General features: G+C 40.1%; 1 protein-coding gene across 1 annotated transcript; it reads right to left on the reverse strand.

Moving 5' to 3' along the window:
* Positions 1–726: 726 nt before the first annotated feature.
* Positions 727–1830, reverse strand: LOC135479885 (neuromedin-U receptor 2-like). The gene has a single exon (XM_064759788.1). It carries the CDS (start codon positions 1813–1815, stop codon positions 817–819), a length of 999 nt encoding a protein of 332 aa, XP_064615858.1. The 5' UTR covers positions 1816–1830; the 3' UTR covers positions 727–816.
* Between the last annotated feature and the right edge of the window lie 13466 nt (positions 1831–15296).

Here is a 15296-nt window from a genome sequence, read left to right on the forward strand (position 1 = left end):
AAAGGATAACGCGTAGCGGTGACAGAACCAGCAGAAACAGCAGTAGCAGAACAATAATGCATAGCAAATATAAGTGACAGTGCAATAATATATCATATACTGCGGTAATGGAACAATATAATGCACGGCAAATAGATGTAGCCAAACAGCAAAATGTGATGTGCAGCAATAACAGAACTATAAAACAAGGCAAATATCAGTAACAGAACAATAAAACAAGGCAAATATCAGTAGCAGAAAAATAAAATATGACGTACAGGAGTGAAAGAAATAATGGCACATATAAGTAACAAAAAAAAATAAACTATGATACTGAGCGGTACGAAAACAATACACCAGCCTACGATATTTACATTGATATAACAGTTTGACATTTGTTCAGTCCACCATTGCGTTTAACGCTAAATATTCACCCACACTGGTTATGACCTAACAGTTACTATAGAAATATGATACACCCTCAGTTTGGAAAAAACTGGTTTGGAAATATGATAAACCGTTAGACCCTCAGAGATTGTCGATGACGTTGTTTGGTAACATTAAGAGACTTACATCCAGGTCAGTCTGTCCGTTGTTTGGACTAAATGTTACGAAACGATGAATCTGTTATGTGGTGATAACTTTTTCATAAGCCTTTCGTTTTGTGGATTCCGTGTACTTGCCATGATGTTTACGGTCTGTGCGTTCGACAGAAATCCCAACTTCTTACAAACAATATTTTCTCCTCCTTTTGGATCATACCTAAAGATGCTTTATTGGGCTTTGAAACAAATTAGTTATTACAGGTATTACAAACTAAGGAAACAATGCATCACATCAGAATGTTTGCTCTTTAGAAATGATGTTCGCTTTTTCATCGGGGAGAAGAAGATCCGGAGCATTGCCATTGCAAAGTTTGTCCTCGTAGGCGTTTATCTCCGGCTGATTTCCGTTTCTCGAACGAGATATTCCCGTTATTCTCAGAAAGTTCCTCCGAAAAGATGGACCCAACGAGACATAGATGAAAAAATTGATGGAAAAACTCATGTAGAAAATCATTTGGAGAACTCTCTGCAGAACGAACAGTAATGGTGTCGGTTTTGTCGTTTGCTTCGTCATCATTTCGAACAAAGCGCGGAGCCTGACGGAATGGCTGGGTAAATTGAGGATCAGAAAGACCAATGACACCCACAGTAGCATTTTGCTGACTGTGGCTTTGAGTCGAAAGCTGCCTCTGTGCCTGGCAGGTGCACGCTTCCGGTAAGTTTTTAAGATGTTGAAAATAATCCGAGATGTAACGATCAGAATAATGGCACAGGGGAGAATGAGTGTGATGAAACAGTCTCCGTAAATGAGGACTGTACTGATGGTTTTATACTCCATTTTAATAAAACAGACGGACTTCCGACCTCTTGAGACGATGCCATTAATCCAGGTGGAGACGCTATAGATCATACAACCGATGACTGTGGTGATTAAAATTCTAAACAACGCCTTCTTCGGAGTGCAGAACAGGGATACTTTGAACGGTTGACAGATTCGATAATAGTTCTCAACAGTCACCCAGACGATGAACCAAACTGAAAGGAAGCCACAAAGGTAGCTGAAGAAGATTTCTGCCTGACAGACGCCGTGGGTGTGGATGATCGGAACGCCGACGTACTGAAGCCATATGACAAAGAGGCAGATGAGGAAACCCGAGTCCGTCACGGCACGAGCCGCCAGATACAGCGAGCAAGACATCACGCGCATCTTCTTGTTGAGGAACGTCACTGCCGACAAAGCGTTCCCGATCAGTCCTATGATGACGATTATAGGGATCCCGATGAGTTCCATCTGTTTGACTGCAACGACATAAATGTTCTCACTGTCACCAGCTGTACTGCCATTCCCCGGAGATACGAATCCTTCGCTCAAATTCCGGCCCAAGGAATAGTTTGGAGAGAGAGCTGCTGATGATGTCTCCATTGTACGATGGTAACAGTGGTATAGTGGAGCCCTTTCATTCAGTGCTGTAGTACAGCTGACGTTCGTATCTGCAAAAATCAGAACATCCTCCTTTTTATTTATTGATTTATTTGTAAGCATTCCACAGTGCAAACTGACATGAACTGACATGTATAGCGTGTATACTACTCTTTGTGGTGTATGTTTAGTTTGAAATGGTGACACGAGTCCAAGCTGAGTAGTAGGGGCTGTACTGCCCGAGGGCGTTTGTGATTATCCGGAAAAGTTTATGCTCGCAGTTTCCGACGACTGATCGTAACAGGAATACAGATAAATATCCCAGCGCCTGACTGGTCGTCGCGGGTGTTCCACATAGACTTCTTGTCAGTTTGGTTCCAGCCCTGTGTGTCTTCCTTTTAAACTATTTGATTATTTATTTGTTTATTTGATTGGTGTTTCACGCCGTACTCGAGAATGTTTAACTTATACGATGGCGACCAGCCTTACGGTTGGTTTAAACAGTGCAGAACACAGGCAAAACCCACGTTGCTAGCAGACCACGTAAGACCAGAGATGAAGCCAGCATGAGGTCGACCTTAATTCACGACCGCATTGTTGAGAGACTCCCGAGTCATTCTGTTGTGCAGGCCCCTAGATGGGGAACGGAAACTTCCGAAGGACCGTCTCAGCGAATTGCTCGATCTCATTCTGGGATGGTGAAGCACCTAATTAGGAACTATCACTGAGTCGGTCAAGTGTAGCCAAATTTGGTTAGATAATGAAATATTGACCTAATTTCAACCAACGTAGAATTACGAAAACCCCATAACCAAAATTTGTCCTTCAGTGGTTACTACGGACAAAATCATATCATCGCCATGCTGATACAGAATCGTGTGCCTCCGACCTTGACCTATACTTCATTTGGCCAGACAGCAAATTAGTCTTGTTGCAATATGTGATAGAAGGAACGTAGACATCGCAGCGCTGGGATTTGCACTAGTGTGCAATATCTCGCATCTGGGCAATGCACTAGCCCACATAGATTCATCTCTTCAGTTTCATTACATTGCGGCACTCAAGAGTATTACCACTGGGCAGGTCAGGTACATGTAGGTACGAATATTGTATTACAGTTTGATTTGTGAGACAAAGGCAATACCACAGGGAATACACCTTGTCGAATAAATTGTTGAAAGGCTTACCCAGGGATTTCACGCTGTGAATATTCAAAACTCTTTGACCTAGAAACTATTTTTTAACATTTTGCTTATTGCCGAAGTTAGAAAAGAATAATTATAAGCACATCTTAGAGTTTATGGTCATATTCGTCGTATTCGGAAGACACATTCGGAAGTCGTATTCGGAAGCCGAGGTGGTGTAGTGGGATGATCGTCTACCTGGCAAAAGGTAGATTCGCAGTTCAACTCCTATCGAGTCTATATGTATGTGTGTATGTATGTATGTATGTATGTATACATGGTTGCTTGCTTGCTTGTGGTTTTACCTCGTATTTATCAATTTTTCAGTCATATGATTTATTTATTTATTTGATTGGTGTTTTACGCCGTACTCAAGAATATTTCACTTATACGACGGCGGCCAGCATTATGGTGGGTGGAAACCGGGCAGAGTCCGGGGGAAACCCACGACCATCCACAGGTTGCTGAAAGACTTTCCCACGTACGGCAGGAGAGGAAGCAACCATGAGCTGGACTTGAACCCAAAGCGACCGCATTGGTGAGAGCCTCCTGGGTCATTACGCTAAGCTAGAGCGCTAACCAACTGAGCCACGGAGGCCCCTTCAGTCAGTCGAAGACGAGAAGTCATTAGGTGTGTGTACATATACTGGGTCTTCCTGTGGCAGGGCAAGTCCATGCCGCCAATGAAGTATTACCCTGAAGACGCCAGACATGACACCCCACCGGGTCACATTATACTAACACCAGGTTTGGTGCACAGCTTAAGAGGTAATTATTCAATCCGATTCATTGTCTAAATTCACATCTGACTACAAATATATCAATCGTTACTCTGTGATTGGATTCTTTTAGTATATTATTTTCCAGGGAGAATTTGACGACAACACAACATTTTGAGTAATTCAAAACCAGTGACGTCTAAAAAATTGCAATCAACACCACTGTACTTTTATCTAATTTTGCCTAAGCCGCTATGCTGGGGGACGGGGGTGGGGGGGGGGGGGGTGGGTAGGGAAGGAAGGGTTCCTTGCTGATACATTTACATAAGCAGTTAAAATTAATTCGGAACTAACTGTCGTTGTACTCCATCGTATAAGTGAAATATTCTTGAGTATTCACAAAGGATACGTAGGTCAACCTAGTCTAGTGGTGGCAGTGATGTAAATCGAGAGAGGCCCATGCTCTGAAAACAGATGCCCTGGAAGCACGCGGTCATCAGAAACCGTAATGTCAGTCTTACATGGCGATGAGAGACGTCATGGTCAAATAATTTGACTTAGATGTGCATGTACGTGCAAAAAATTTAAATAAATACATAAACGACAGGTGTGGTTTTCCGTCCAATGAGGTAACTGGGTGAAATCACGTGACTCAGGTGAAGTCCTCGCAAATTCAATTGTCGGTAATTTTGGTGTGTGTGTGGGGGGGGGGGGGGCAATTTCAGGTTTAGGAATTAATTTAATTTTAGGACTGATGCACCCCCCCCCCCCCCTCAGGTTTCAATTCGGGAGCGCATACGTCCGGCGAACGAATTAAGAAGACACTGGAATTATATAATGTTTAGGGCACTAGATAATATTATTATTAATAATAATATTACTCTTATTCCACTGCGTATAGAAGTCTGTTGGTGATAATACTGGCCGCCATCATATAAGTGAGACCAATATTCTGCAGTAGGACGTAAAACACAAATTAAATCAATCAGCAAAATCTAAAAAAAAAACAAAAAAAAAACAAATACCACTGCTTATCACAATCACAAGGTTCATCATCTATACACAGTTCAACAACTGGTTATATTTCACACATCTGTTACCGTTTAATGATTTGTTTCACCAGGCCATTCCACAACGGTATGGGTAGGACCCTGATCCCCTCCATACTACTATCACGACGCCCTGGTGGGCCCATCATGGTTTCATCATGGACATATTATCTGACCAACCTGATCAGAATTTGCGGCTTTTGTTACGAATTTATTTACCGCCAATAAATGGGTGTGATGTCATCATACAGTGACGAGACGTATTTTTTCCAGCTAGACAATTTCTCGCAAAGTTCGATTCCATAGTGCCGGTGTATGTAACATACTACTTTAAACTTTTCTGATGAAGTACTCATACGCTGACTTAATATATTACGACGTAATGTTTTTTAAACTTGCACGTTGGAACAATTTGGGAACAGATGCGAATGATGATGTGATGTTAACATTAGATAGTGTAGATAATCTGCAAAAAGTGACATTGCTGTAGGTTTTTCACGCTGACTATGGGATACAATTAAAGACGTACAGCACAGAGAGTACCAGAGCAGCGACAAGAGTGTGATAGACGTACAGCACAAAGAGTACAACCAGAGCAGCGACAAGAGTGTGATAGACGTACAGCACAGACAGTACAACCAGAGCAGCCACAAGAGTGTGATAGACGTACAGCACAGAGAGTACAACCAGAGCAGCCACAAGAATGTGATAGACGTACAGCACAGAGAGTACAATTAGAGCAGCAACAAGAGCGTGAAAGACATACAGCACAGAGAGTACAATCAGAGTAGCCACAAGCCTGTGATAGACGTACAGCACAGAGAGTACAACCAGAGCAGTGACAAGAGAGTGACAGACGTACAGCACAGAGAGTACAGCCAGAGCAGCGACAAGAGTGTGATAGACGTATAGCACAGACAGTACAACCAGAGCAGCCACAAGAGAGTGACAGACGTACAGCACAGAGAGTACAGCCAGAGCAGCGACAAGAGTGTGATAGACGTATAGCACAGACAGTACAACCAGAGCAGTCACAAGAGTGTGATGGACGTACAGCACAAAGAGTACAACCAGAGCAGCGACAAGAGCGTGATAGACGTACAGCACCGAGAGTCTAACCAGAGCAGCCACAAGTGTGTGATAGACGTATAGCACTGAGAGTCTAACCAGAGCAGCCACAAGAGTGTGATGGACGTACAGCACAGAGAGTCAATTTACCTCAGTCAGGGTTTTATTCTAACTGTTCATGTAAATGCATAAGTAGCAGCAATTTACAAGCCCCCTGCACACTACCTAAGGTGGAAAATAGATGTCTATTTTAGTAGCAAATGCTAACAGGCATGTAGACTCTTAAATTTTAATTATTCTTCATAATGACAACGCTACTGTAGAGCTTCAGAGTATTATTGTATTTATAAATCAGTTTATATCTTAAGAGCATGGTTCCTGTTGCAAGACTCACAATTATATGTGTGTATATATATCATTGTTTTAATGCCGTAAAGTTACACAGCGATCACACGTCCATGGTGGCACCATAATGGCACCATGATACGCTCATCCTAATCGGATAATACACCCAAGATGGAAGGACAAACAAACACCATCTGGCCATCGTCGGCCCACCATACTTGCAGCCAAGATACGTGTGGTATATTCGGCTAGGAATTGGTTGTATTGTAGATTCGAATTTTGTACATACTGAAAGTCTATACATTCTTGAATTCGTCGTAATTTCGTACTTTAATATATACTTTGTTTTTCTACTAAGCGTTGTTTTGCGATTTGGCCTTCTTGTCATTGACTGGGACGTCCTTTTTAGTTGACGGAAGGCTGGTATACGAATGTCTGTTTAGACACAAATATTACATACCGGACACGGTACCGGTATGTAAAAGTGACCACCTTCTCACATGTCTCTCGTACTTTTATTGGTTACATAATTCAACCAGAGGAGATATTACGTCTTACGGATGGGATATTTTTAAAGTTATTCCCCACGTTCCTTTCTCTACTCTGTATATTGCCATTCACAAATAAACGACAAAATATGCGTATATGGCTTCCCTGTCCCATGTACCCTTCACACATATGTCCCTCGACAGGCCAAGTCTGACATGTAATGGACTGCTGCACAAGACAAACACGTGTTTACTGATATTATTAAACGAATAGAGGTCACATGTAAAAGTAAAACATAAAAATTATACTCCAGATAAAAAGTAAAACATAAAAATTATACTCCAGATACGGCGCTCGGTAATGGAAAATGTGGCAAAAACATATAAATCTATGCGTCGGAAGAGACATTCGTATATCAGCCGTCAACTAATAAGGACCATCAATAATCGCAAGGCCAATTCCCAAAACGACGTTTAGCACAAATTACCAAAGAACTAAGAATGAAAGACGCAAGGTATGGGCGTATTCTACTAGGCGACTGAGTGAGATCAGTATTCACATCTTGTACCATCAACTGTCGATGATAAAACATTAATCTTCTTACCTGTGAATCCTTTTATTACATGACTTTACAAGCCTCTAGTTTGGTTGGCAAATGGGACGGTGCACTTTGTCGTCAACATTGTTTTGCTGCGTTCCCGTCTTTTTTTCACGCACGACTTTGGAAAGATACAGTCATTATATTGTCCAATCGTGAGCTTAACCAAAGCGCAGTCTCATGATAAGAGATTAAACCACGCTCCTCGTGAATGGCGTTCTCATAGTCACAACATGTATATGCCGTGCATATACCATCACATGTATGTAGATACAGCTGTATAAGAGACTATGAAACTCAACAATTGATTCTCGTCCGTTTGCTGGGAGCGGACATGCGCAGACCGGTTTCCCGTCTATGTATGGTCTTCCTTTGTTGGCGGAGCAGACCAAACCGCTTAATTCACGAATTTGAACATGATCAGAAACAGCTGCATCGGAGTCGTATTCTACAGGGAGTGAATCGATTAAGCTCTTATATAAGAGTCGACAATAAGTGCTCAAAGTACATTACTTTAGTCCTACACGGATTATGTGGCGGGGTTTTTGCCATCAAAGGAAAAGACCATTGAAAATCGAAAAACGCTTTACTTCCATGTTAAATGGGTACATTAGACGATTTTTTTTTATTTTTGTTTTCTTAATACGGAGTATATGATGTGGCGTAACATATAAATGTTCTAAGCTGGTCCCGCTTTCGACGGTATGTTCACCGTTGACGTTATATCCTAATATTTTCGACCATTGGCGGAAAATATGGAGGAAATAGAAGGGTTATTAAAAATACAAAAATGCGCCTCAAATTTGAATTTTTTCCTCATTGTTTTGCTGAGTTTTCTTCACGTTCCTTACTCATCACACTATTTGTTTTATAGTTTAAGCCTGTGGCGGTCTTTCATTGGAAACTGTTGACTGCTTCTATTTTAAGTGATACCAACTTTACTGACACAATTTTGTGAACTTTACTTTCTCTTTATAGATAACATGTATTTCTTACATATTCGTTTGGGAACGGCGCTTTACGATGTTGTGGAAATGGGTGTTGGGGTTATCGATTTGGTATGCCCTTGTACAGTTTATGAATGATATAAGTGTGTTGGACTTAACACTTACATTTACTGCACATAGTCTTATCCGCTTTTATAGTTTAACGTCAGAAAATGTTTTAAATATTAGGTTGACATCATGGGTGAATGCTCAGTTTTAAAAATTGCCCGTGCAGGCCAATGTCATGAAAAGACTTATATATTTATATTATGTGCACGAAACGTTGCTGCATCGAGCACTATGAAACTGATCTCGTATTTGTTTATTTATAAATTGGTTTACTTATTTATGTCTTTATTTTTCTGTTTACACGATTGTTTTGTTTACAGATTTGTTTGAATATCGTTCTTTCTTTATTTCTTTGTTCCTCTCTTTGCAATATAATTAAAGACGTATAATATAGAGAGTAAAACCAGAGCAGAGACGACAATGTGATATGTGGCAAGTGGTCGCGCGTAACCGCAGAAATGGGATCTTCTGTCAGTTTAGCTCAGTCAGGGTGTCCATGCAAATGCATAAATAGTAACAATTTACAAACCCCCTAGCACCATTGCTTAAGAATTAGGTAAAAATAAACGCAGCGATGCTAATTGCAAATTATTAGATGTCGGTGGTCTACACTTACTCAAAATGCTGTGTTATCATCGCATTTAACTCACAAAAATTTTAAAGCAATGCAAAGAGAACAGGCCTTGGGGTGCTTATTCAACGAACGTATCGAGCCACTCAAGCCGAACTTGGAGAAAACCAGCTTCATGAAAATAAGCCAGATATCACCTATTTGATACATATACGCCTTTGTCTCACTCCCTGTATTCACGTCCACGTAAAATGACGCTAGATACTACGTATTTGCTACATGTACGCTTTTATATCACTCCGTTTATATCCATCTCACGCTTTTACTTAACTGTTTTTTAGCAATTTGTTGTGGAATCAAGCCACACACATGTTATACTGATACATGTATACGCTTTTATATCCCTCTGATTAAGGCCAGACACAACTTATATTGCTACATGTATGCGTGTTTATGTCTCTCAGTTTACTGCCATCTTCATAAACTCCAGTCAGATACTATTGCTTATTGCTTTTATGCCACGGCTACTCTAAATTCTTTTTACCGGGACTTAACGTACCACCATCGTTATCCAATCCAATACTAACCTGCTCAGGCTCCAAAAAAAGTGTAATAAATAGAAAATTTATACAAATAGAGAACTGCATGCCACAGCTGTGTGAATGAGTTGAACTATAATGTGAAAGCACTTGAACATCAGATGGAGCAACTAGAGGAGGCGATCCAACGCTTCCAACACACGTATTTTGACAGAACGTTTATGAGAGCAGTCAGCACTTTACAGACGGTTTCAGTCGTTTTGTTGATGGAAGTTTTTGTCTCCACTCGTACAGATGGTAGAAAATATACTTGTATTATTTGATTTTACTCTCAAAAAGCACGTGTACCGTAGTGTACACATGCGCTTGTGTAGATCGCGATGTAAATAAGATGTGAGTCACAAGTACACAATTTTATATGTTAAAATGTAGGTACATAACAAAAATGAATGCAAGGTAGACATTAATGTTCCTGTGCAAATTTGTTTCAAATAAGATGTACATGTGATACATATTTTTTATTGTATTTTGCGTACATAATTGCTTGAAAAGAGTACCTGCTATTGAATGCGGCAAACCTATGCATATAGGTTGTTTTCACCTTGACTGTCCCCACCATTAAGACTACTCATCCGCAGAGTACTGTATTTACATGCACCACCAGCCATCGAGTCCAGTGGACCAGTTATTTGTGCCTTTTGGATTGAGGTAGTAAGCTTAACTATACGCGCAACCATCCTCGTTGTTACACAGTCTGTCTGCTACAATGACTGAGTAAGCTTTGGCCTCGTCACATATTTTAATCTACCCGATTCGTTCAGAGTACACAGGCGTTTTGTACTTTAATTTCAACTTACACAGACGAAATTGTTTGAGACCTGCTTCCTGCAAGGCGCAGACGATATAAATATGCCATTCCGACATAAGACTCACCTCGTGACAACATAAGATGCCTAAAACGCCACTTCATTGTAGTTTCAAAATTATTCGACACCTGACAACCTTTTATGGACTGGGGCATAATTTCAAATGACAAACATTGAGAAATGCAAGTAATCAAGGGCATTCAGCTAAATCCTGGGTTTGTTGTTAAAGTCTACATTTAACGTTGAAGCTTCATCATTGGTAGTTATGATGCGTGCTGATTCGCCATTGGTAGTTATGATTCTATATGTCCGCGTGCGTTTATTGCGTTGCGCATGCGTGCTGATTCGTCCACGTAACCGACAACTGTCTAAGTTTAGGACAAACTTAAAAACTACTACCGAGCAGTTCCGGGGTATCTGATCAAATTTCATGGATTCAAATGGTGTATAGGTATACAGATATAGGCAGGTTGCATTTATATATCGACATATTGCATTCAAACAACATGTTGCATTCATTATTCGGTATGTTGTTTTAGGAACCTTAAATTTTGTACCCTGTTTCTTCACTACAAAACAATGTACCAACCACAGAAAGAGTTCTTTCCGTGTGGCTTTCTAAGCACGTGAAATTAAGTCTAAAGTTGCTTGATAAATACGGGCCTAGAGACTTGGTACTCTGGCGAGGGACCTAGTCATTTTCTAGGCTCAGAGAAGAAAAGAGGGAAACTCAGATTTCAACGAACATTTACAGAGTTCGTATTGTTTTGCTTTGTCGTATTCGTCTTTGTTCAGCAACCTGTATTTTTTTCAGGAACCTGTTTCTTGTGACAGCTTTATTTCGCTCATTATAGGCTACTTTAACACACCATAATGACACAGTTACGATGATAAGTTTAAATGGAAGGTAAGCATGTTATAAACCACAATGCTCCAGCATGATGACTTCATGGTAACCGCACCCAGCTTCATAACCATGTTTTAATCTGGGCCCAGGGCTGTATATTCATCATGTTGTATTAGATGTTCAGATGTGACAGTGCGAACAGTTGCACTATCACTGAAAACTGCTGAGTGCTTCTCTTAGCATGATTTTCATCCTGATTTCGTACTTTAGATAGCCGACTTTCTATGGCGGTTTGTGTCAAACGTCATTCTTGGAATTGGCCTTGGCTGACGGCTGATATACGAATGTCTGTTTCGAAGCATCAATTATATACCTTAGAAATTGTGAAAACACAAATATGTATTTTCTTAGTTCCTTGGCTGTTTGTGTTGAACGTTGTTTTGTGAGAACTGGCCTTGCGATTATTGATCCGATACGTCCATTTTGGTAGGCCAATGGTATGCGGATGTATGTTTGGATGCGTAGATTCATTAAGAGGATTGGTAGCTTCTGACTGGACAAGCCTTAAACATGGCGGAGGCAATGAAAAGTGCATGCTTCATTGATCATGTAAAGTTTCAAAATCTGTATAGAGAAATGTTTTGGTCACCGTTCATACAGCTTTGTCAGTTATCGCAGTTTTTCCAGACATGGTCCAGGCCATGCTTACACTCAGCATAGACAAGCATGCTTTCTTCTTCAAAGAAATAACAGTTTAAATGAACAACTGTGCGTTCAACGAGACAATGTAAACAATACAACATCAGCCCAAAGCTACATGTGCATAACCGTGGAATGCGGAGAAGTGTGTCTGTGATCGAAATCGATCGACCGTAAAAGTTCACGCGGTAAATAGGCCGATGCAAATATCGGCATGTAATATTCGTATCACGTGCTTAAACTGCAAGGAAGTTACACAACAGCGATTTCCATCCTAACGTAATAAGACAAAAAAAACTGCCATAAAAAGGCGGGACCGACATTGTGTGACTTCTCAATTCTACTGATCTGTACATACGTTGACGCTTTATTAGTAAGGATTATATGACGTGGATATGCTTCTATGCAAAAAATGTATCAAACAACGGTAGAGAAAATTGGATTCAAAAATTAAATATTCCTTAGGGGTGCACGGCCGACATCTTAGTGGAAGATTTCCCTCTGGAAAATCTTGCTGATGAAGTAGGCATAGATTTGGTATAGGACGAATCATGTAGAGGTCATTGTATTGAGGCACACAAATAAAAGCCGAGGACCCAGTACAACTGAATACTTCGCAGTAGCTCTAGAAAATATTAGGTCCGATTTTATTAGAGTTGAGAGTAGATAATGCACACATTTAACGTCTTTCTTAACATGTTAAAAAACGAAACAAAAAAAAACAAGAGTAAAAATGATATAAATGGAAAGTTCGTTAAAAACTATATCCAAGAAAACCTTAATTTTTGTTGTGGGGGGAGGGGGGGCGGTATACCGAAATCACCCTGTCTGTCCGCTCGTCCGTGTGTCTGTCTTTAGACGCGATTTTGTCCATGTATCTCCACGTACGCTATTCCACTGATTTCGATAAAAGTCGCCATACATCTTGCCTATCATCTGTACTTGTGTATTAAGTTTAATGGCTTAAGTTTAATTTTCATAATTACCTCCATTTATGACTTTGCGTTAAAAGTGATTTCCATGCACTCATATTTTGCCCATGCCTCCCAACAACTGCGCCGATTTTGATTAAAGTTATCATACATTTTGCCTATCATCTGAACTTAATTGGAAATCGTTTTAAGAATTCCCACCTTTTCGGGCTAAAGGTGCTTTTCCATGTATTGAGATGTTGTAGATGCAACTCTTCCTAAGATAATAATACTATTTCCAGATTCTAAGTGATACTAATTACTCCTGTTCAGGTACTTGGAACAACAATGGATTCTCATTTATACTGTATTGTCTTCCGCTTGCTACATTTCTCCTTTAAAACTGGATGTACCAGTACAGTGCAATCAGTGCACACCGTGAATGGCCCGTGAAACAATAGGTATGAAGTTAAGCTAAGCAACACGACGTCCTGTCATGTCTGTTAACGTTATCTTTTCCGTCTTTTATTTTTGAAATGTTGTGGGATGGAAATGGGTATCTCAGAGGTGTCACAAATCTACAGTTACACATTTCACATCACTAGTATCCTATACCTATTTCACTTAGACTTTGTATGGGCATGGGCGGCCTGGAACCCCTCTTTGATGTAGCCCTGTAGTAGTCTAGCCTAAGGAGGTGCAGGGGTATGCCCCATAGCTAATGCATCAAATCGGTCAAAAAATGATATTTTCCTACATTTGTATTAAACATTGAATATATGAGTGTGTATGTGTAATTCATTGGGAATTTTTATATCGTTGTAGATATTACCGCCAAGTGAAAATGCTCCATTGTTCAGTGCCGTCAATTTGATACAGTTTTTGCACCTTTCTTGGCCTGATTAACGGATGAAGGATATTGTGTCGGAGAACGTACAGTTTGTATAGGATTTAAATTTCAATGTTTTCAGATTCTGTGCAGATTCTGTTTTTGTCCGGGCACAGCTTTTAAAACAATAACTTTATCTTTTGTTTCACCAGAACCCTTTGACACGCCGAAATTGAGGAAGTAAATACTAGCTTGGCCTATGTTGCGGCTGTATGTAACGGTTAGCGGGTATACGCAGTTTAGTTTTTTTTGGACTATAAGTTAAATTCTTTTTTATATTAATTCCAAAGGTACATATGTCTACAGTGGATACACGTGAAACGGTTGAAGGGGACATGTCGATCGCTTTGGTCTAACGCATTCCACAGACACATACAACCTCACCTTCTGTCATCTTCACGGTGTTTTTTTTCCACATGTTTTTCTCACCAAATATCCCAGTTTACGTCTTCCTTTGTGCACGTAATGCGAGGCCATTATACTCTTACACCAACGGGAGCGATGTGTGGTATAATGGGTAGAGACTCTTGCTCAGAACGAATGGGACACGAGTTCAAAACCAGCCAGGCAATTTGTCCGCCTGGGCAAACATTTGCACATTCGCTCGATCTCTCAGTTCGTACATGATGACATTAATCTATCAACAACACTCTTGTGGCCTTTATAGCAGTTAATCGATGAAGACCACTTGTCCTCCACCAACATGAATTGCATATGTACGCCACATTTTGGAAAGTTCTTCAGTAGCTTGCCAATGGTCAGTGGTTTACGCCAGGTAATTTGGGTTCGTCTAAACACTTTGAAAGTCAGAAATGATATGTAAGTGATATACATGTATTTTTGACTATGGAATTTAGCAACAATCAATTAAATCTTTCGCCATGCGGTGCATTTCTCGTTGCACACACTCAAGTCAGTATGTAATCGATGCATCATACTGTGGGTATTTCTAAACTGTAACAGTTCAAGGTGCAGTATGGAACAGTCGTTGAAATGACCAACAACTTGTTAACTCAATCAAGGAAATACAGTTGATATAACTTTACCAAATTAGTACTTCAAATGACGAACGGCGGCTAACTGCAGTACTAAATTAACGCAGTAAATTACATGTTAGTAAGACTTTTGTGGTTGCCGATGGCAAAATGTAAACACGATAAATGTACGTTTATCCATATATCATAAAAGGAGATCTATGCCACTGTTCCATTCCTTGTGCGTATGAAATATGCAGAAATTCATAACACATGTCACTGTGTGCACTACGAGTATTGATTTATTTTGTAATGTATCCTACAGAAACAGAGTATGTATATATATGTAGACCTATATAGGTAACAGGACATGTGATGCTAATACATATAACAGGCCTGTCTAACCTTTCACGTCGTTTATTTTTCATAACCAAATTTGTAGAAAGGTATTGTTTACTTCTTTGTCACAGTCCATGGCCCGAATCAACTACCTACACATAATTTCTCTTGTTGTATCTTATATTTTGGAATGTGTCATTTTCTATGGTG

This window comes from Liolophura sinensis, chromosome 12 (genome assembly GCF_032854445.1).
Source record: "Liolophura sinensis isolate JHLJ2023 chromosome 12, CUHK_Ljap_v2, whole genome shotgun sequence".
Taxonomy (NCBI): domain Eukaryota; kingdom Metazoa; phylum Mollusca; class Polyplacophora; order Chitonida; family Chitonidae; genus Liolophura; species Liolophura sinensis.